The 21,269-nt window shown below is 54.5% G+C and overlaps 1 protein-coding gene across 1 annotated transcript in view; it reads left to right on the forward strand.

Annotated features, from left to right (window-relative positions):
* Window positions 1-21,269, forward strand: part of OTOG (otogelin) — an 85,001-nt gene that overhangs the window by 38,939 nt on the left and 24,793 nt on the right. The window contains exons 26-39 of the mRNA XM_027577886.2: window positions 403-537; window positions 787-933; window positions 1,238-1,357; window positions 3,229-3,345; window positions 4,047-4,203; window positions 6,355-6,381; window positions 8,865-9,032; window positions 11,523-11,801; window positions 13,779-13,896; window positions 14,599-14,678; window positions 15,172-16,967; window positions 17,808-17,976; window positions 18,273-18,418; window positions 19,017-19,106. Coding sequence (XP_027433687.2) covers window positions 403-537; window positions 787-933; window positions 1,238-1,357; window positions 3,229-3,345; window positions 4,047-4,203; window positions 6,355-6,381; window positions 8,865-9,032; window positions 11,523-11,801; window positions 13,779-13,896; window positions 14,599-14,678; window positions 15,172-16,967; window positions 17,808-17,976; window positions 18,273-18,418; window positions 19,017-19,106 — 3,549 coding nt within the window. The remainder of the gene's footprint in view (window positions 1-402; window positions 538-786; window positions 934-1,237; window positions 1,358-3,228; window positions 3,346-4,046; window positions 4,204-6,354; window positions 6,382-8,864; window positions 9,033-11,522; window positions 11,802-13,778; window positions 13,897-14,598; window positions 14,679-15,171; window positions 16,968-17,807; window positions 17,977-18,272; window positions 18,419-19,016; window positions 19,107-21,269) is intronic.

Genomic DNA, 21,269 nt, shown 5'->3' on the forward strand with positions numbered 1-21,269 from the left:
GCCATGAAAAGTTGTATACACATAAGATGTTATTCAGTGCTTGCAATTTGCCCTCCAAAAAGGCTTACACTACTGTCATCATGTATATAAGACAGTACCTCTACCCTATACCCCTGTCAGCACCAGTCAACCCTATTATATAGCCATCCATCCATCCATCCATCCATCCGTCCGTCCGTCCAATACTTTTTGGAGAGTGACTACATGCTAAAAAATGCCCTAGGCACCCAACACTGAAATTGAGCTTCAGAGAACTGAAGTAAGTTGCCCAAAGTCACACAGCTAATAAGAAGTATAAGTGGATTGAAAACCACCTCAGAGTCCATGTCCCACTCCCTCTGTGCCTGTCCGCAGGCTCTTTTCTCTCCCTGGCTTTACTGAACTAATTTATTTTCTCCTCAGAGCACAGCGGACCTCAGTTTCTCTGTGATTGTAGAGAATGTAGACTGCTACAGCTCTGGTATCATCTGTAGGAAGTTTATTTCCATCAACGTCGGGAACTCACTCCTCATCTTTGATGACGACTCGGGAAGTCCTGTAAGGCCCGGTGCGGGTTCAGGTTGTACAGACAGTCGTATGTTAACAAGGGCTGGGGCAGAAGAGGGCTGGGGACCCAGTTCCTCGGAGCTGTTGAGTCAGCAGCCCCGACTGAACTCCTTGGTCAGAGTCAGGAACACAGAGGTCAGTGTCAGGGTGTGAGGGAGGCGTGAGTGCCTGGGGCTGGGCAGCTGACCCAGGTGTTGGGGGACACCTGGGCCTCAGGAATGACCATCTCTGTCGCTCTAGAGTCCTGAGAGCTTCCTGGATGAGAAGCAGGAGGTCCACACGTGGCAAGCAGGGTTTTTCACGCTGGTGCATTTCCCAAGGGAGCACATCACCCTCTTATGGGACCAGAGAACCACAGTGCACATCCAGGCTGGGCCACAGTGGCAGGTACTTGCGTGAGCAGTGACCCTCACAGGGCCCTCTGCTCCTGCCTGGGGCTGAGCCAGGCCACTGGGCATCCTTGCGTGAGCTGTACCCTCACCAGGGAGCCTGGGTATCATGCCTTCTGTCCCGTCTGTCCTCACCCCACTCCGTGCCCCTCTCCTCGGACTCTTCTCCTATCCCTCTTTACATCATGACCCCAGAAGTTGCTTCAGGTCCATGACAGACTCCTGGGCTCATGGTAACTGTGCTGCCAGTGGTTCGTCCCTGGTGTTCCTGCAGGTGACCGCAGTGTCCTCTCTTCTTTTAGGGCCAGCTGGCGGGACTCTGTGGGAACTTTGACTTAAAAACCATCAATGAGATGAGGACTCCGGAGAATTTAGAGTTAACTAACCCCCAGGAGTTTGGCAGCAGTTGGGCTGCCGTCGAGGTAAAGGCTCCCTAGGCTAGCTCCCTCCCTCACTCAGATGGGCCCTGGCTGGCACTGAGGGGACCTGGCCCCAGGTCAGGGACATTGGTGTGAGACTGCTCGTGCAATGGCCTCTGACCCAGCATCCCCAGCCTTCGGCTCTGTCCTGTGGCCAGAGGGCATCTACCCCCCACCTCACAAATCGGGCTGCACCTGTGCCCTGGATCAAGCCCTCATGGCAGGGTAGGGGCTGAGAAGGAGATGAAGTCTTTGTCCGAGGAGAGATGACCACCCGTACTAGGGAAGATGAGGCTTGTTGAAACATGACCATCTTAACCATCTCTGTGCCCCCAGTGCCTGGCACTAGGTCTGGTCCAGAGGAGAGTCCAAGAGAGACCCATGTGGCCTGAGGCAATCAGAGCAGGCTTCCTGAAGGAGGTGGGAGTAGGCTGGTACTTAAAGGCCATATTTGGAAAGATGAATGTATCAGAGAGAAGGCCTCTGAGAGGGAGACAGCTTAAGCAGAGGCAGAAATGAGGAGGATGTCCCTGGGGTTCGGGAAATGGCTGAGGACCCCAAGTTGTGAGCTATGGGGGAAAACAGCACTGAACTGAGAGCAAGAGACCTAGGCTCTTGTCTTGGGTCATCCAGTGAGTTGCTGGGTGAGCTTGAGTAAGTTCTGTCTTCTCCGTGGTCCTCTGAAGGAGCTCTGCCAGGAGAGCATTGTAGACTGGATTTAAGCTCTCGTGACAACTCTGATCAGTCAGAAGAGGTAACCTGTGAAGCTGTGCTGAGAAATACCTAAGACTTGTGTCAGGCTCAGCTAGAGGGAGAACTGTGATTGATTAGTTATGTCTGTGGATGCAGCAGCAAAGTGGTGATAGGGGCGTTACATATTTGCGTTTCCTGGACTGAGTCATCTTAGGTCCCTAATTCTCAGGTGGGGAGTAGATGAAGATGAGCTTATGTGGACTGGGGTCCAGGGACAGTCATGGCTTGGAGCCAGTGTAATCCTAAGGTGGGACAAGGCTGTTCTTACAGCCTCAGAGTGTTCTCTAGAGTGTTCTCTAGCCCACCCCCATTTTAGAGAAGCAGAGAGGATGACTAACCTTTATTGCTCCCCTCCTCTGATCCCTTACTGCTGTTCCTCTCTTGATAACCCCCTTGGGCACATCCTGGGGTGTTCTTATGAGAGTGTAGCACTGATGGAGGAGGTTCGGCAGAATTTGGGGCGGTCTGTATTAGTTATTAGTTATCTATAGCTTTGTAACAACACTACTACAGACTTGGAAACATTTAACCACACACATGTGGTGTCTGTTGGTCAGGAGTCAGGGTGGGGCTTGACTGGTTCTCTGCTTGGGGTATCACAGGCTCAACCAAGGTGTCAGCCAGGGCTGGGCTCGCATCTGGATGTTCGACTAGGGAGGTATGTCCTTCCCCACCTGCTTCGGTGGTTGTCAGCAGCATTCGGTTCCTTGCAACCATAGAACTGAGAGCTTCAGTGTTTTTGCTAGCTGTTGGCCAGAGAAGACCCCTGGCTGCTAGAGAGCACTCACCGTTTCTACCATGTGAGACTCCCCCACATGGCTGCTTGCTTCTTCATGGCCAGCAAGGGAGAGACTCCAGCAAGATGGGCTCTAACATCTTATAAAACATAAAATATGTAACATAAAAATGCAGTCACAGACTCATAACCATCACCTTTGCCTTCTTTTGTCAGTTTGAAGCAAGTCATAGGTCCTTCCTATACTCAAGGGGAGGGAATTATACAAGGACTTGAACCTCAAGAGTTGGGGGACCAAGGGGGCCACTCTAAGAGTCTGTCCACCACACCAGGCAACAGGCATTGTGGGGATGGGGAGACCAACAGCCCTGCCTTTGCCTCTCAGTGCCCAGACACCCTTGACCCCTGGGACACGTGTGTCCTGAATCCTCTCCGAGAACCATTTGCCAGAAAGGAGTGCAGCATCCTGCTCAGCGAGGTGTTTGAGACCTGCCACCCTGTGGTGAGTGGACCCCAGCCTCAGTCCTCCTGAGCCCCTCCCTACCTTCCCTCAGTCCCTTCTGCTCGCAGACCCCCCCCCCCCAATGCCTGGGGAGAGGCACCTCAGGTCAAGAAAGGAGACCTACCTCTGCCGATCCCCTGCCCCCAGCCTGCTCTGATGAACCTGTCCTATTTCCCCAGATGACCCAGGACAGACGGCCAAACAAACAGCTTCCATGCCTTTTTCAAACCTATCTCAATCTGGCTCTTCCTCCCAGTGGGGAAGTTATTCTGCACAGTGGACACAAACCCCTCATGCCCTGGCATCGGCCTGAGTGGAGACGGAGAGGAGCTGGCGCTTAGCTCTGTGTGGCACCCCCCAGGGCCTCGAAGGCTGCCGTCGGCCTGGCCCTGGCTGTGTCTGGCCCTGGCTGGGAGTTCATACCCCATGTCTCTCAGCCACGCCCTTAGCCTCTGGATCCAATAGCGTAGGCCTAGGGAAGGCGAGAGCTTAGTTCTCAAAAGTGGGGTCTGCCTGGGCCATGGAGCTGTTTTGCTCTGAGCTGGCCACCTGTCTGCCCTCACGCCACCGGGGCAGCTCACCCCAGCCTGGGGTCCCTTCATGCTGATGCTGCTCCCTGCCGCTGGGAGGCATCGGCTGGGAAGCTGAGGGGCTAACCCTCGGGAGCTGTCCTCTGACCTCCGACTTCTGACCTCCCCCAGGTCGATGTCACTTGGTTTTACTCAAACTGCCTGACAGACACCTGTGGGTGCAGCCGGGGCGGGGACTGTGAGTGCTTCTGTGCCAGTGTGTCCGCCTACGCCCACCAGTGCTGCCAGCACGGGGTGGCTGTGGGCTGGCGGACCCCGCGCCTCTGCCGTGAGTATGCAGACCGGTCACCCAGCATGGGGAGCGGGGGCCCCTCCGCGGGCAGGCCTGTGGGCTGCCATCACCCTGGCTAGCATTACTGAGTACTCGGTACGTGCCACGCACCAACTGGTTTGCCCGTATCTTTCACTGAATTCGCAAAATACCTTATCAAATAGGAGTTCATTCCTGGTTCGCAGCCGGGGAACAGGTTAGACAGGGAGAGATGGAGTGACGTGCTCAGGGTCACACAGCTTAGTGGAGGGGCCAGGGCTCGTCTTCGGACGGTCTGGCTGCAAATCTGGGCTCCTAACCATGTTCCCAGGGGACTCAGGAGCCCGGGCCTTCAGCCCCACGGCTGCCGTTTGCAAGCTGTGTGGCCTCAAACAAGTCACCCAACCTCTCTGGGGCTCAAAGTTCTCATCTAAAAGTAGGAATAGACCTGCCCCACCAGGTTTATTGTGAGGGTCAAATGGGATAATGAATTAAAAGCCCTTTGTCAGCTAAGACACACGGGTCCCTTCAGAGGCAGCACAAGACGTCAGTTTATTTAGAGCAATGGTGGTCTGTAAATGCTTTGCGTTGCGCGCTCCATCTAGTAAAAAATATTTCAAGCATGCATTCACACACATACATAGATACATGTATACACTACTATTAGTAGTATAAATGTGTATCACAAAACGGCCAGGGACACCTCACCTAGGACACAGGATTTAAGGAAGCACCAAAAACTCAGTAACGGAGATAAACCACATTTTAAGGTAATATTGAAAAAAAATCAAACTTAATGCAAAAATATCTGTGGCTTTGATGAACAAAATATCAAAGTTTTAAGTAATGACGGGGTCGATAGTACTGATTTTCCCTTCTGCCTCAGGATCTAACGTGGCTTGGCAAGGCGCTTTCATCGATCCTGTCCTTATTTTAAATTTTTGATATTTGGTTCATCACGGGCATTTTGCATTTTGCATTAATTTAAAACATTTTAAAACAGTGTATTAAAATATTATGTATCTTAATTACTGAGGTGTTTGACGCCCCCTTCCCTTTTGCACACAACATGAGCACTTGCCTTGCTCTAGTCCAGGACTCGCAAGTCTGTGGGGCAGGTACCCTTGGTGGTCCCATATGAGAGAGCAGGGCACTAAATTTCAGAGAGGTTGAGTAACTTGTCCCAGTATGCACAGCTGAAGAGTGAGAGAGATGGAATTTGAAATCAGGTCTGACTCTTCCGGGCTACCTCCCACTGACCTGGTACACACTTGAAACCCGAGACTCCGAGATCTAAATTTCTAGTTCAATCTTCTGAGTCAACAAATGAGGAAAAGTGAGTCCTTTTCCATAGCCACATGGTGGGTCAGTCTCACTGTGAGTGCTCTTTCTAGAGGTCAGTGCCAAATGCAAAGAGACAGTGTTGATCATGGCATTTGGGGTATGGGGTGGAGTAGGTGGCTCTCTTTAGACCATGCCTACGAATGAGGGAGGATTCCCCTCAGCCTTCATCCACGGTCTACCCAACTGGCTCCTCATGGCCTTGCTTCTGGCTTTGGGTGCCCCTGCAAGGTCCCCAGCTGGCCCCAGGGGACTACAGAATCCATGGCTGAGGCAGCTGGGCAACAGGCTGTGGTGCTGGGCGGAGCCACTAGAGGGTGCGCTGAGCACACACTTGGAGGAGCTTGTCGCAACCTGGTGGAAATTACACCCCGAGGGGCCTGAAAAAAGCCTTGGGTCCTGGTGGCCCCTGGTTCCCTTCCACCCAAAGTTCTTGAAATACTAACTTCTATCTTGTGCTTGCATTCCTCCAGGACCTGCTATAACATTTGTGATTGGAGTTTCCACTCCTTGATTGCAACCTTGCCCTTTGGGGCCACATAAAATGCCCCATTCTGTCCAACACTCATTCACTCATTCACCCATTTGCTCATTCATTCATTCGCTACGTGCTGAGTGCCTACTCTAGGCCAGGCTTTGAGCTTTGTGCCGGGGGCACAGACAGGAGCCGTGGTATTTCCTACGCTTTAAGATACCTGAGTCCAATGACCATCCCCAGATCTTGGAGTTTGGGAGGCCGGCCACCTGTGGGACAGCTGGGATGCTAGGGGCCGTGGCTCTGCCCATCTGTTCCAAGCTTCTCAAGAAGTCTTGTTCTCTCTCTTGCAGCGTATGACTGTGACTTCTTTAACAAAGGTAAGCCCATCCTCCCCAAGTGGAGCCTGGGGGCCTGAGTACCGCCAGCCCTGCTGCTGCCATGACAGCATTAACTGGCCCTGGAAGAGCTGTAACATGGTGCGAGGGGGACCGCACTGTGCAGAGAGAATCCAGACAGTGCAGAGGCCAGGTGTGTCCCAGAGCTCTGTCTCTAGAAGCTCCTGTGGCCCCTCTCTCCCAGCCAGGCCAGCTTCCAGGGAGTTGTTCTCACCTAGGGCAGCTTCACCGGGAAGTAAAAACCCCATTCCCACCAATATGCCACCCTCTGGCCTTTGCAATCTCACTCATCAGGCTCATGGAATATTGTCTTGGATCTCCATATACTGTGAAGGTTTGAGTGGTGAAGGCAAATGCAAACTGCTCTTTCTGAGGATCACTGGGGCAAAACCTACAGCTTGGCTCAGCCTGTCCAATTCATCTTCCAATTTAGCCAAGATCACAGGGTACCAGGATATGCTTCAAATTCTGCATTAGCTAGGGTAAAACTACAGGTCGCGACTAGAGATCCAAGGGAGGCTAATGTCCAATGTTAGAGCTCATTATTCAGTTTCATCACCAGGGTCATGGGCAATAGGGTGATAAGTCAGATCTTGGCAGAGTTAGGTACTCGTCAGGTCCTTGGTACCACTCACCTTTGACTTTGGAGCCCTGCTCCATCGCCTTCCAGGTACCATGCCAGGAATAGGCCTATGTGCATTTAGGCCCAAGGCTTTGTCCTCAGTTACATGCATTATCAGATTTTGGGTTGAGACGTCCCACTGGCAGAGGATAGCAGGTGAAATCGAGGGGGACAGACTAGAGACAAGATACCAGTTAGGGAGTCTGAGAGATAAGAGCTGGATCAGGGTGAAGCATGATAATTCAGGGACTACAGACCCTCCAAAATGTTAGCCCCTAGGGACTCCTGATGGCCAAGGGCTTCCTCCTGGCTATGAGGAAGCTTTCCTTATAGGAATGAACCTGTAACAGAATTACAGTCCCTGGGACAGGCAAGGTCTGTCTGACATCAGGCAAGACATTTCAGCGAGACAGCTCTGAGAAGAGTTTTCTCCCTTCTGTGGCATTTTGGGTGGCAGTAACTGGCAAAGGACAAGCTGTTTCTAGCATCCTCCACCTACTCATCCACCTACCCATCCATTCCTTGCTCTGCTCTCCTACCAACATTTTCTCTGGTCCAGGCCCTTTGCTGGGTGCTGGGGAATCAATGGTCAAAGAGACCTGTCCCGGTGGTGTGCTGGAGCCAGCTCACACTGGCCCTCTAAAGCTGTGGCGTGGTCCTAACTCCACATTCAGTTGGTAGTTTGAAACTGACCACTGCCGTGAGTATTCACATGGTGGAAATCAGCAACCACTACAAAGTGGCGTTTTGTTTGTTTGTTTGTTTGAGAGTTTACTGTTATGCATTTACTAGCATAGCGCTGCGTGTTTCCCATCTGGCCCAGGAGACTGACGTGGATCCACCATCAAGGTCCTCATCCTAAGAGCTGTGATCAGGGCCTGCCGTGCTCCAAGGGCTGGTGGAGTGCTGAGGAGGAGGGATGACGTTTGTGTGTGGCGGGAGAGGGTGCAGGGAGAGCTTCGCCAAGGAGGTGACATTTGAGCTGGGCCCCAAAGGTTGAGTAGGCGTTTGCCAGGCACAAAACATGGAGGACTACTCTGAGTGGGTGGACAGCATGAGGAGAGGCATGAGGTAGAGCACAGCACGACTCTTTCAAGAAAGTGCTAGAGAAGTTCAATGTGGCAGGGCAGGGGTGTGGGGAGCTAGGTGGGGTTTGGGGTGGGAAGGGTCCCTGAATTCAAGCTGGGCTATTGGATTCCATCCTGAGGGCAATGGGGAGCCATTGATGAGTCCCAGCAGGGAGTCTGGCTAGAAAGGTGACTCGGGCACCTGTGGGGAGGAAGCACTGGAGGCTGGGGGGCACACCAGAGGCAGGGAGGTTGGTTTTAAGGCAATTGTCTAGGAAACCCATGGCCCTCTCCAACCTATACCAACAACGGTAGGAACCCAAGAGCCACAAAAATGACACATTTGAGATAAGCAGGTAAACACTGATGTTGAGCCTGAGACTTGCCGGCCTTCATTCCTCAGGCGTTGGGTGGGCAGAGACCAGGTCTGATGTTGAGTCCCAGAGGCGACCCTGAATAGAGCAGTGGCTGCGGGACAGGCCCATGGAGAGACATCTGCAGGGGTCGGGGTGGGGCAGAGGTCTCCCGTGGGTGGCCCTGTTCCCAGGTTTCCTGTGACATTGTTCAGGCGCTGTGCGGAGGGTCACTTCCCATCAGGGACTGACCCCCTGGAATTCATGCCCCTTCCTTGTGGAATCAAGCTCCCTGGGGCCCGGGGTGAGGGAAGCGACTGAGAGTAGCTCTCTTACACACTCTCTTTTCCCCACCTCTGGCAGGATGGGAGGTGGGCCAAGGCCCAGGGAGGCAGGCCTCACACCTGGGCCCCTTCTCTCCAGCACTAGGTAAGGGTCCCTACCAACTGGCCAGCTTGGCCACTGGCAATGTCCTGGTGGCCAGCAAGGCGGCAGACGGTGCCATGGTCCTCATGAGTGCGGAGGACGCGGCTCCAGGGGACATTGTGAACTTCCTGCTGACGGCTGCACTGTACAAGGCCAAGGCTCATGGTAAGGTCTGCCTCCAGCCCCACTGCAGCTCTTGGTGGAGGGAGGATGCTGAGGCCCTAAGCAATCTGCAGTTGCTGGAGAAATGTGGGGCTCTAACAGGTGCCCCTCTCCCAGCTGAGACAGGCCTCTGGGTCAGCCTGTTAGTCTCTTCAAACAGACACCTTCCATTTTCTCCCTGGAAAAAGCAGGGAAGCCAAGGTCCAGAAGTACCTTGGTAGCTTTATACCATTGCTGTGTTCCGGTCAGGCCTGGTGGCAACAGCTGCTCCTTCCGCTCCCGCCCCTCCTTCCAGCCCCCAGTCCACTCTACCCTCTCCTCCTCCCCCTCCTCTTCTCCCTCCCCTCCACCCTCTTCCGTCTCTTCCTGCTTCTCCTTCTCTTCTGCCTCCTCCTCCTCCCTTCCCCTCCGTTTTTGAGACTGGATAGACTTTAAGTGCCAGAGGGGAGCTGGCTGATGTACTGACTCCTGGGGGGCTTGCTTCTGCGAATGGAGGAGCAGGCTCTTGACCGGCTCAGGTTATGATCCTGAATTCTGGGACACGCCTGCAACCAGCCACAGCCCCCTGGGACTCAGTCCGCACACCCGACTGGCTTTGCGTTAGTGGGCTCTGTCCTCTGTCCAGAGTTCAGTAGTGCTGAAGGGGTGGCAGGAACCTTGCCCAGCACAGAGGGACCCCTGGATGGTATTTTTGTTGGGCCCTGGGCCAGCCAAGGCCTCAGTTCAGCCAGTGCTGGGAAGTCTTTCCTGTGGCCATTTGTGTGTGTCCCAGTGTGCGTGACCGCTGTGATCAGCATTTCTACCCCTGCATCCTGCTGGCCCCATCTAGTCAGTATCTCCCCAGCCACAGGGATACGGCCCATCCCAGCATCAACTGGAACCGGGACCCAAGACACTTCTCAGAGGGTTCATCCCAGTCTCAGAGTCTCAGGGTCTGCAGTTTATCTAGTTATGAGGACCTCTCCCCACCCCCTCATCCCTCCTTCCCTGCCTTTCATTGAGCCCTCTTCCCAGGCCAGGCACAGAACTGGGCACCAGGGCATTAGGGATGGAAGAGACACATCCCTGTCCACCGGAAGTCCACAGTCCCATCCAGGAGATAGACACGATATGAGCATGATATGATGGTGCCTGCTCCTGGGTCCCATCCCTGGGGCAGACTGTGTGGAGGTTAAGCTCCTGGGCTCTGGCCTTAGCCTACCTGGTCTCCTAATCCTGCCTCCCTCTTCCACCATCAGTGTGACTCTGGGCCTCACTTCCCTCATCTGTAAAATGGGAACAACAAGATCATGCCCCGCTAACCTATTATAGATTGTACTTGTTATGATGTTTATCCTCCTCCCAGTTGAATGTAAGTTCTATCAGGGCAGGGATTTTGGTCATTTTGTTTCCTATTGTGCCTACAATAGCGCCTGGCACATCATGGGCCCTCAGAAAACATGAGCTGCTGAATGAATGAATTTGCCACCTCCTGGGGCTCTCTTGGAATTTAATAACCCAGCAGGTAGAGGACTTACTTAGTATCATGTCTGGCACATAGTAAGTCCTTGATAAACAGCACTTATTGTTATTACGGTCAAGAATGAATCCTTCCTCCAGTTGCCTCCTGTCTCCTCACAACTGCTCAGGGAGGTGTGACAGGGCCACATGGACGGGGAGGGAAGACACATCAAGCCCCATGCTAGGCCTTTCACCTGCGCCATATTGTTTGCCCCTCACAACAGCCTCGGCATGTTAAGCCACTTGCCCACAATACAGCCAGCCATGGCGGGCCGGGACTCCTGGACACCTGCTTGTGTGGTTTTGGGGGCTATCCACCCAGCAACAAGCCCCACTTTCTAGAACTGGGTCTTTGTGGACACAGGAGAGAGGACAGTGAACACCAGTTGTGGGGCTCAGGGCAAGCCCCTTCTCCTCTTGGGGTCACTGTTTTCCGTGGGTTGGACTCCACATCCCCTCAGTCTGCCAGCTCTGAGCCTCTGGGATTCTGTGTGGAGCAGGACCATGCTGGGGTCACTGAAACCTGTCAAATCAGCACCCCCCAGCCTGTCCAGTGTGTCCAATAGAACATGATTCCTCCGGGGCGGCCGTTTCTGGCAGTCTGCTCACTGCTGTGTCCCTAGCATGGAGGATTCCTCCTGGCACACAGAGGGTCCCCCAGAGGTTTACAGGGGGAGGAAAGGAGGGAGGGAGGGAGTGAAGGAGAAAGGACGGAAAGAGGGAGGAGGGAAGGAAGGTGGGAAGAAGACACATCCCCGAGGTTTGGCAGCTGACAGCTTCTCTAAGCTTCCACTTCCCTCGGGGAGAGGTGGTGTGTGCAGAGGGGCCGCCAGCAGGCAGAAGCAGGTGGGCAGGGGGGAGGTGGGGGAGCAGGGCCCAGCTAATCCACGGGGCGGGTGGCTGCCCTGAGTCACGGAGTGCAGGCACATGCCAGGCTCTGCCCCTCACCTGGACCCCTCTCTGCGCTCACCTCACCCACCTGGCTCTTTACAGACCCAGATGTGGTGTCCCTGGAGGCAGCAGACAGACCCAACTTCTTCCTCCATGTCACAGCCAATGGGTCTCTGGAGCTGGTCAAGTGGCAGGGCAGCATTGCCTTCCACCACCATGCCTCCTTCTTACTGCACCGGGGGGCAGGGCAGGCAGACCTCGTGGCCCTGGAGTCGCTGGCAGAGCCTGGCTCCTTCCTGTACGTGTCGGGCCCTACGCTGGGCCTGCGGCTGTACGAGCACACGGAGGTGTTCCACCGGGGCACGTTCTTCCGCCTTCTGGGTAGGTGTCCACCCTGCCATCACCCTCAGTCCCTCCTCAAACCGCCCTTCCTGCCCTCTCCCACCCTCCCAGCTGCCCTCAAGAGGCAGAATTCCCACTGTCCTGGCACAGGGAGGCCACCCTTGGGTGCTGCCCCTAAGATGGGAGGGGGCCCGACCTCCATGCTGGCAGCCTAGGGAGCCGTGGGCCGTGGGGCTTGGGGCCCAGCCAGCTTCCTGGGTCCTGCCTACACCCACAGGCCAATTACATGGTCTAAAACTAGGGCAGCCTTTGTGGACACGAGGTAAGAAGTGCTCCTGACTGCAGCTTGCCAAGCTCACTGGCTCAGGTTTCTTGCTGATGGGGACACATGCCTGCCCTGTGAGCTCAAAGATTGCCCCCTGGGCACCAGGCTGAGGAGCCAGCAGTCTCCCTCTGTCCTTCATGGGAGGCCCGGGCCCCTGGGCAGTGATGGGGCAGCTCCATACCCTTTCAGCTAAGGCCAGTGGATTCCAGGGCTCTGCCATCCCCCTGCCAGGTGGGTCTGCCCCCAAGTGCTTGTTCTCTGCTTATACCCTGGGGGAAGTGATCACAATTTCTCTACCACTCCAGGCAGGCCTCTCTGTCCTGCAAGGGCACATGTATGTTTGTGCCTGTGAGGGCACCTTGTGCTGCATGAGTGGGTCCATTTACATATGTGCACAAATGTATCTCCAACCAGCCCCTTCACTTATCACCTCCCCCACAAGCCAGGCCTGGGCCAGCTCATTCTTCCATTCCATGGTCATCTAGAGAGTCCACCAAAGAACCCCATCCAGGACAGATTCATCACTGGCTATAATGGCAGGACTTGTGGCCCTTTCTGGAAGACAATGAGGCAGAGTCGCATGAAGCCAGACTTTGAAGCCAGACAGCCTTGGGTTCTAATCCTGACCCTAGTCCTTGGCACTTGGAGGAGAGCTCCCCACCATCCACCTCCGCACAGTGGGGCTATTTGCCTCCTAAGATTGTTGTGAGGATTGATGGCGTTTCACGGGCTTTGCTCTGGTCCTGGTTCCTAGTAGGTGCTCCCCGAATGTAAGTTCTCAGTTCTGGTCTCAAGGACCCTAGAAAAGCAGGTTTCTTCCCAATCGTCAGCAGTGTGGGGATAGAGGGTCAGGAAGGGGCTGCCAGGTGGGGCTGCTCCCTCTGGCCCGTCGCAGAGCCCACCCACATCTGCCTGCTCAGGCCATGGCTTCAGAGACTGGTCTTGGGTGCTAGGATGGTCTGGGGTCTTGTCTGCCTCCACGTCCGCCATTGCCTGCTTTCTCTGAGGATTCCTCATCTGTCAAGGCCCTAGCCACAAGACCTTTTCCTGAGGAAATCTCTCCTGGGAGAGTTTAATTTTCCCAGCATCCTCTGTGCCTCAGTTTCCTTATCCATAAAATGAGGATAATGATAGTGTTCCATCATAGGATTATTGTGAGCATAAATAAGGAACTACTTATGAGATGTTGAATGTCGTGTTTGGTGCTGTTTAAGAGTTGGCTGTTGTTTTTGTTGTTGTTACTATCATTCTTAGTCACCAAGGGTGCAGGGCAAGGCTGGCTGGCCATCAAGGTCCCAGGGGGGCAGGGTGATAGGGCAACTTTATGGCAGGGATCAGGGGTCCCAACCTTCTCTTTGGCTAACCCTCAAAGCCCAACTGCACCTGCCTGCTCTGTAGCCCCCCGCCCTGGGGTTCTCAGCCCCTACTCCAAGTTCCCACAGTCCCATCCCAAGGACCCCCCAGGCACCGACCCCAGCTCCCAGGAATAGTTTCCCCTTGGGTTGGCTTTTATTTTGTTTTATATTTTGTTTTATTTTTCTTTGCTTTTCCTACAAGTGTCCATTTGTCTCTTCTGTGGAGCCGGGTGGGGATGAGCTGAGCTAGGATTACCTCTGTGTTCTGTCACCTGACACTGAGCTGGTACCCAGTCGCACTCAGTCTCGGGACTCTGGGGCGGGTCACCTTTCCAGATGCCAAGCCCTCAGGGGCTGCCTACCCCCTCTGTGAGTGGCGCTACGATGCTTGTGTCGGCCCCTGTTTCCAAACCTGCCGGGACCCGCGGGCAGCTAGCTGCCGGGATGTGCCAAGGTGAGGGGGCATGGAGTCAAGCTGTGTACCTCAGTGTATTGAGCACGCACATGTGCACATGGGTGTGTAGTCTGTGGCCAGAGGCATGAGCACGTCCTGAGGTGTGTGTGTGCTCCCGTGTACTCGTGATTGCATGTTTTGTGGGTGTGTGTGGGTAGGTGTGTACCAGAGTGAAGCTGACTTACATGGGCGTGTGTGAGTATTGATTTGTGTATGATGTGCCTACAGCTGGGCCCTGTGTGTATTTGTGTGGGTATACCAGCGTCCGTGGGCTGCACACAGCTGTGCATGTGGACATGTGTGTGAGCATCTGGGTCTTGGCGCAGCTGTGTGTGCACGAAGGTGCATACCCTGATGTTTTGATAGTCTGTGTGGATGTAAGTATATCTGTGTGAATGTTTTCGAGTCTTGCAGGTGTGACAATGTGCTTAAATGCAGACACATGGGAGCATGTGTGAGTGTGTGCGCAAGCGTGTGCGTAACCGGACCGTGTTCATGTTTCTCTCTTGGTCTGAGGAGTAAGAGTGTGGAAAAGCATGCAACATGCATGTTTGGGTATATGTGCTTCTGTACACAGTGTCTCTGGGGGTTCATGTGACATGTGTCATAAGGAGGGATGAAGCTGTGCTCACTCCAGATGAAAGAGATAATCCCCCCACCCCATATTTCAGACTACTAACTGGCTCCTTGCTCTGTCCTCAGGGTGGAAGGCTGTGTGCCTGCATGTCCCACTCCCAAGGTCCTGGATGAAGTCACACAGAGATGTGTCTACTTGGAGGACTGTGAGTGGCCTAGGTTTCTCATCTTTCCCTCAGATTTCCTCTAAATCTCCAGCGTCTCCTTAGACCAATCATGCCCAGAGTCCCCAGGTCCCTGGAGAAGCAGGGTTGGCATAGGAGCTTCTGGAAGAGACCTTTAGAGCAGGCAGGGACCTCATCCAGTCCATTCTTCCCATTAAACAGAGAAAAAAACGGAGGCCCAGAGTGGAGAGGGGACTGGCTTGGGGTCAGGCGGTAGGAACGCAGTATAGGCAAAGGTAGACCCCAGGTCCATTGGCTCTGAGCTCAAGCTTTGAGGTTTGGGGCAGAGTCCAGACCTGTGGAGTCATCCAATACCACCCGACAGAGGCCGCTGTGTTGCTCAGGCAGCCTGACTGGCCGTTGGAAGCTGTCTTCCCCCATGCTCACCTGCTTGCTCAGGAGCCCTACCTCGCAGCACCCCCTGGGACAGGCAGCAGGCACCCCATTGTCTGAGCTTCTTCTCTCTCTGCCCTAGGTGTGGAGCCCGTGGTTTTGGTTCCCACAGAGTCTCCTGGCAATGAGACTTTGCCTCCCAGTCAGGAGCTGCCCACTCTCAGTGGCAAGGAGCTGCAGTTTCCACAGGAAGCTCCCGGGGCCCCCTCCCACAAGCCAACGCACACTCCAGCTGCCCCACTCACCACAGCCCTGGACCCACCCAGGGCAGCTACCAAGGCGCCAGTGCTGACTCCAGGCCCCACCCGGGCCACTCTGCAGCCGCCGTCGGGGGCCACTGCATCTAACCTCCCTGCCCGCCCCACAGAGGCCCCAGCCAGCATGGGAGTGACTGCCAGCCACCTGGCCACTCCCCTTACCCCAGACTCCTCATCCCTCTCCTTTTCGCAGCCAATGCCCACACCTAGCATGGGGTCAGGTGCTGGGAAGACGACGAGGGTGACTGTGACCTCTGCAGGGAGCCCCAACATCACAGTCTCCTCCCGGTCACCCCCTGCACCTCGCTTCCCACTCATGACCAAAGCTGTGACAGTCCCAGGCCCCGGCTCCTTGCCTATTAAGACCACCCCCCTCCAGCCCTTCCCAAGCCTGGAGTTGCCTGCAAGTTCTTCCTCCAGGCCTGTGGCTTCCCCTGCAGTGACCTCCAGGCCTCCCACTTCCTCAGGATCCCACAAGGCTTCGCTGACACCCGCAATCACAAAGGTCATGAACAGGACCGGGATGCCCCAGCCCGTACCAGCCCAGAGCGTTTCCAGTCCCAGCGGCCCCCTAGCCGAGGCTAGAACAACAGCAGAGCAGGTTCCCCTCAGTGCTCTGGCTACCAAGAGAGTGGCGATGGTGCCCCCCACAGAGAAACAGCCTGGGCCTGGCCAGCCCGCGGGCATACCAGCACCCTCACCTCCAAGGCCCCTCCCCACTGCCCCACTCCATCCTACCCAGCAAACCCCCATAGCCACCAGGCCTCCAGCTCTGCCCCCGGGGACCCCAGCTGCCGCCAGCCAGTCCACATATGCTCACGGGCTGGGGGTCACACCCTTCATGACTGTGGACTCAACTTGGCCACCCCAGCTCCTCCCTGGCCTGCCTCTCGATACCAGCCTGCCCTTGGCCAAGGTGGGCACATCTGCCCCAGTGGCCACGCCCGGGTCCAAGGGCTCTGTCATCACCTTTCCACTCCAGCAACAGGCCACGTCTTCCACTATGGCCACAACTCCACCTACTCAGACCCTCAGCTCAGCACCGCCTCTCACCCGTGCTGTCGTGGCCCAGGTAGGCCTACCCAGTCACACAGCCCCTCAGGCGGCAGGCACGGCATCAGGCCTGCTTCTGGGCGCCACACTGCCAGCCTCCGGAGTCGTGGCCATGGCTGAGGGCGCAGCCTCCACGCTATCTGCTGCCCCACGAAAGAGCACCACAGAGGAGGTGGCCATCCTGTCCAAGCAAGAGTCTCTGCCCCCCTGGATGCATGGCCCTGCGCAGGGGGTGCCCACCAAACTCACGCCTGCTGTGGCCCACACTCTTGCTACCTTGGCGCCAGAGGCTGATGGCCCCTGGGCCGTCACAGTGCCACTGGTGCCCACATCCTCTCCCCTGAGCCGCGTCTCGGCCAGGACTGCGTCCCGAGAGAGCTCACTCGTTCTGCTCCCTCAGCTGGCCCAGGCCCATGGAACCTCGGCGGGACCTCGGCTGCCGGCAGAGCTGAGGACAGAGGCCACCTCCAAGCAGTCTGGGCACTCAGCCCCAGCCCAGAGCATCGCAGCGAGTTCGGCTGAGACCTTGACAACCATCACTGAGGACAGCGCATCTGCCACCTGTGTCGTGAGTGACTTGTCAGGCCACCCCAATGTGGTCCCTCCATGCCCCTCTCTCCTGGGCCACTTGGCTGGGACACCATCATGGCGTCGCATTCCTCATGGTCTGCAGCAGCTTCTCCTTCACCAGCCGCCAGGCTGCAAGATGGGGGTTCAGTCACCACCCTCACGCTTGCCCCACACTCTGGAGCCTGAGAAATTCTCTCTGGGCCCCTGATGTCCTAGCAGAGTCTCACCATTTCCCTAGGGCTGATTGGATGACTTAGTGTGACACCAGAGGGTGACAACATAAGCGTGCTGGTGTGTGTGTGTTTGTGTCTATAGAGCCACGTGGAACTGTGTGTGCATAGTTTACATTTGTGAGGCTCAGGGTGAACAACTGTGCATCTGTGCGTGTGTTCTTGTGTGTGTGCTATATGGTGTCACAAGACAGTGTATGTGCGTTTGTGAGAAAGAGATAAAGAGAGACTGCGTGTGTGCACGCTCGTGTGTGCACGCACACTCGTGCGTACATGGGTATGCTCCGGTTCTCTGAGTCTGAGCTAGTGTGTCTGCACATCTGTGACCCTGGGGCTCTCCACAAGGGCTTGACAGATATGCAGAAATCCCTGGCAGTCAGTCTCCTGACCCCCAGTCTCATGCTCAGCCCATCCCCAGGCCCCTGAGGGGCATGTTGGGTGGGTGGAGGGTGAGGACACCATTCCCTAGTAGTCTTACCTCTGGGTCCCCTGCCCTGCTACAAGTGACACTGGAAAGGGTCTTATGCCCTTAGGCTTGGGGTGGGGGGCAGTGAGTGGCTGCCGCACTAGGCTGGGCACTCACGTTGTCTCTCTGCCCTGTCCCCCAGCCAATCGCTGAGCAGGACTGCATCCGCCACATCTGCCTGGAGGGCCAGCTGATCCGAGTGAACCAGTCCCAGCACTGTCCCCAGGGTGCCACGCCCCCTCGCTGTGGGGTCCTGGGCCTCGCAGTGAGGGTGGGCGGGGACCGCTGCTGCCCCCTGTGGGAATGTGCCTGTGAGTCCTGGTGTCCACCAGATCCTCAGCCCCTTACCTGTGTGTTCCTTGGCCTGAGGGTAACTCTGACCTGGATGCATTCTGCATGGGACCTCTTGTCTCAGTGTGACCCCTGACCAGGCAGATCCCCTACTCTTGCAACCTAATCTCTGTGATGCCTGATCTCTGAGTGACTCTCCAGCTCCCCGGGGCCTCTGAGTCACCTAGGAAAAGGCCAAGTTGCCTGCCCTTTGTTCCTGGGTGGCCTTGGCCCCAGGAACGTCTGTTAATCTTCTCATCCCTGCCCCTCCCCCTAGGCCGATGCTCAATCTTCCCTGATCTAAGCTTCGTGACCTTCGATGGGAGCCACGTAGCCCTGTTCAAGGAGGCCATCTACATCCTCACCCGGAGCCCCAAAGAAATGGTCACCGTCCACGTCCTTGACTGCAAAAGCGCCAACCTGGTGACTGTCCCCTGCTCCCTTTCCTGCTGGGGCCTCGGGATTTGACTAGTTTTGGAGGGGAGATTGAGCAGTGAATTGAGTTTTGAGGGGTGCCCGAGGCGAGGACAGATGCAGAAACCCCTACAGTAGCTCCTCCTGTCAGGGGTCTCCCGGAATGGCCCTGTGGAGAAAAGGTTCGTGGAGTGCACCGCCTTGTGGCCCTTCCGGGGGCCTGCACCATTCCCAGCTTGTCCCAGCGGCCTATGCCCAGGTGGGAGGCACCCAAGTGCAGAGGAGCTGGGATGCCACTCCAGGGATGTGGCCTATGGCCAAGGATGCTGGCTGCAGAGAATCACCTAGTAGGGTATTCTCATGAGCCAGGTGGAAGGAGGCGGGTTATTTGGTTTGTTTTTGCTTTTTTTTTTGGCTGGGCTTACGGGAGGTCAAGTAGAACCAGAAATGTTCCATGAGCTTCTGTGCACCATCTGCACAGCCTCGACCAGTGCCCCCGGCATATTGAGAGGGGGTGGCAGGGAAAGTGTGCTCAGAGTGGCTCCCCAGGGGGAGGAGGCAACAAGGACTGGGCTCCAAGTTGATGAGGGTTGGGCTCTCTCTGCAGGGGCACCTGAACTGGCCCCCATTCTGTCTGGTGATGCTGAATGTGACTCACCTGACCCATCAGGTCACCATTGACCGTTTCAACCGGAAGGTGAGTGCATCGGAGAGCCAGTCTTCCTAGGGCTGCAATCAGGCAAGGAGCAAGGCATCCAGGGGTGCAGGGGTCTCGAGGCTTACTCATGACCGGGGGCAAGGGTGGAGAGGGACCCTTTCAAAGAAAAATAATGCAAAAGTTGATATGTTTGTAAACGATTTGGATTAAACTCTTTGTGGCCCCCCTAATGTCGGGGGAGGACGTGTACCCAGAGGAATATTGTGAACAAGGGGAAGTTAGAATGGCCAAAGGCACTGACCTTAAATGGTTGTGGTTCAAGGATCTACTTCTGCAGTTTTTATAAAAATATGTGGCCATGTGAACACATTTCTAGAACCCCTTTCAAGGAGACTATACATGTGAGGAGCCCCGATTTTAAGCTTCATTCATTTCACCTGAAGCCCACCTCTGCCAAGGAGACTGGTGTCCAAATGCAGCCCCCTCCCCCCCTCCCCGTGTGGTAGCCGCCCAAGGGTCTGCTTTGCTCCTCGCAGCAGGTGCTTAAGAGGGGCTGCTTTGCTCCTCGCAGCAGGTGCTTAAGAGGGGCTGCTTTGCTCCTCGCAGCAGGTGCTTAAGAGGGGCTGCTTTGCTCCTCGAAGCAGGTGCTTAAGAGGGGCTGCTTTGTCTCCTCCTCTGGTCCGAAAGTCCTGACTCTCCCCACCCATTCCTGAGCCAAGACCTGCAGCCCTGCTGTTGGAATATGCCCTTGAATGCCGAACACAAGGCCACCACACTCTGTGGCGCTCTCGGGAACAGGGCTTAAGGGAGAGGATTTTCCATTAGATAGAGGCTTACACAAAAATCTCCCTGGGGTTCCTCCCTTAGGTTTTTAGATTTTTCCATTAAGAAATATTTAAAGTATAACTTACCTACAGTAAGATTCACCCTTGTTAGTGTACAATTCTCCAAGTTTTAACAAACACCCACAGTCCTGTAACCACCACCACGATCATGATATAGAACAGTTCCATCACCCCCAATCATCGCCCTGAGCCACTTTGTTATCAAGCCCTCTCCCACCTCCTGACAACCACTGCTTCTATCCATATAGTTTTGCCTCTTCCAGAATGTCATATACGTGGAATCAGAGTATATAGTGAGATTCATCTGCATTGTGTATCAGAAGTTCTTTGATTTTTATTGCTGAGTAGTATTCCGTTGTATGGATGTACCACTGTTTGTTTATCCATTCACCAGTTGAAAGACAGTGGGTTGTTTCCAGTTTGGGGTGATAACAAATAAAACTGCAATCAGCATTTACATAAAGATTTTTTTTAATTGAAGTATAGTTAACATACAATGTTATGTTAGTCGCAGGTGTATAACAGTGATTCAGCATTTCCGTACATTACTCAGTGCTCATCACTATAAATGTAGACACCATTTATCACCATATGTTACTACAATATTATTGACTGTATTCCTTATGCTGTGCTTTTCATTTTCATGACTTACGTATTTTATAACTGGAAGTTTGTACCCCTTGATGCCCTTTATTTCACCATTACCCCCCCACCTTCCCTCTGGCAACTATCAGTTGACGTTCTCTGTATTTAAGTCTGTTTTTCGGTTGGTTGATTAGTTGGCTTCTTTCTTCCTTCCTTCCCTCCTCCCTCCTCCCTCCCTCCATCCTTCCCTCTCTCTCTCTCTCTTTCTTTCTTTTTCTTTTTTCCTTCTTTTGTTTCTTAGATTCTACATGTAAGTGAAATCATGCACCACTTGCCTTTCTCTGTCTGACTTATTTCACATAGCACAACACCTTCTAGGGTCCATTCATGTTGCCACAAATGGCAAAATTTCATTCTTTTTTATGGTCCAGTAATATTCCATTGTGTATGTGTGTGTGTGTGTGTGTGTGTGTGTGTGTGTGTGTGTGTGTGATCTTTATCCATTCATCTATGGACAGACATTTGGATTGTTTCCTTGTCTTGGCTATTATAAACAATGCTGCTATAAACCTAGGGGCACCTATATCCCTTTGGATTAGTGTTTTTGTATTCTTTGGGTGAATACCCAGTAGTAGAATTACTAGATCATATAGTATTTCTAGTTTTAATTTTTAAAGGAACCTCCATACTGTTTCCCACAGTAGCTGCACCAATTTACAATCCCAACAGTGCACAAGGGTTCCTTTTTCTCTACATCTTCACCAACACTTGT

Source organism: Zalophus californianus, chromosome 11 (genome assembly GCF_009762305.2).
Source record: "Zalophus californianus isolate mZalCal1 chromosome 11, mZalCal1.pri.v2, whole genome shotgun sequence".
Classification (NCBI taxonomy): Eukaryota; Metazoa; Chordata; class Mammalia; order Carnivora; family Otariidae; genus Zalophus; species Zalophus californianus.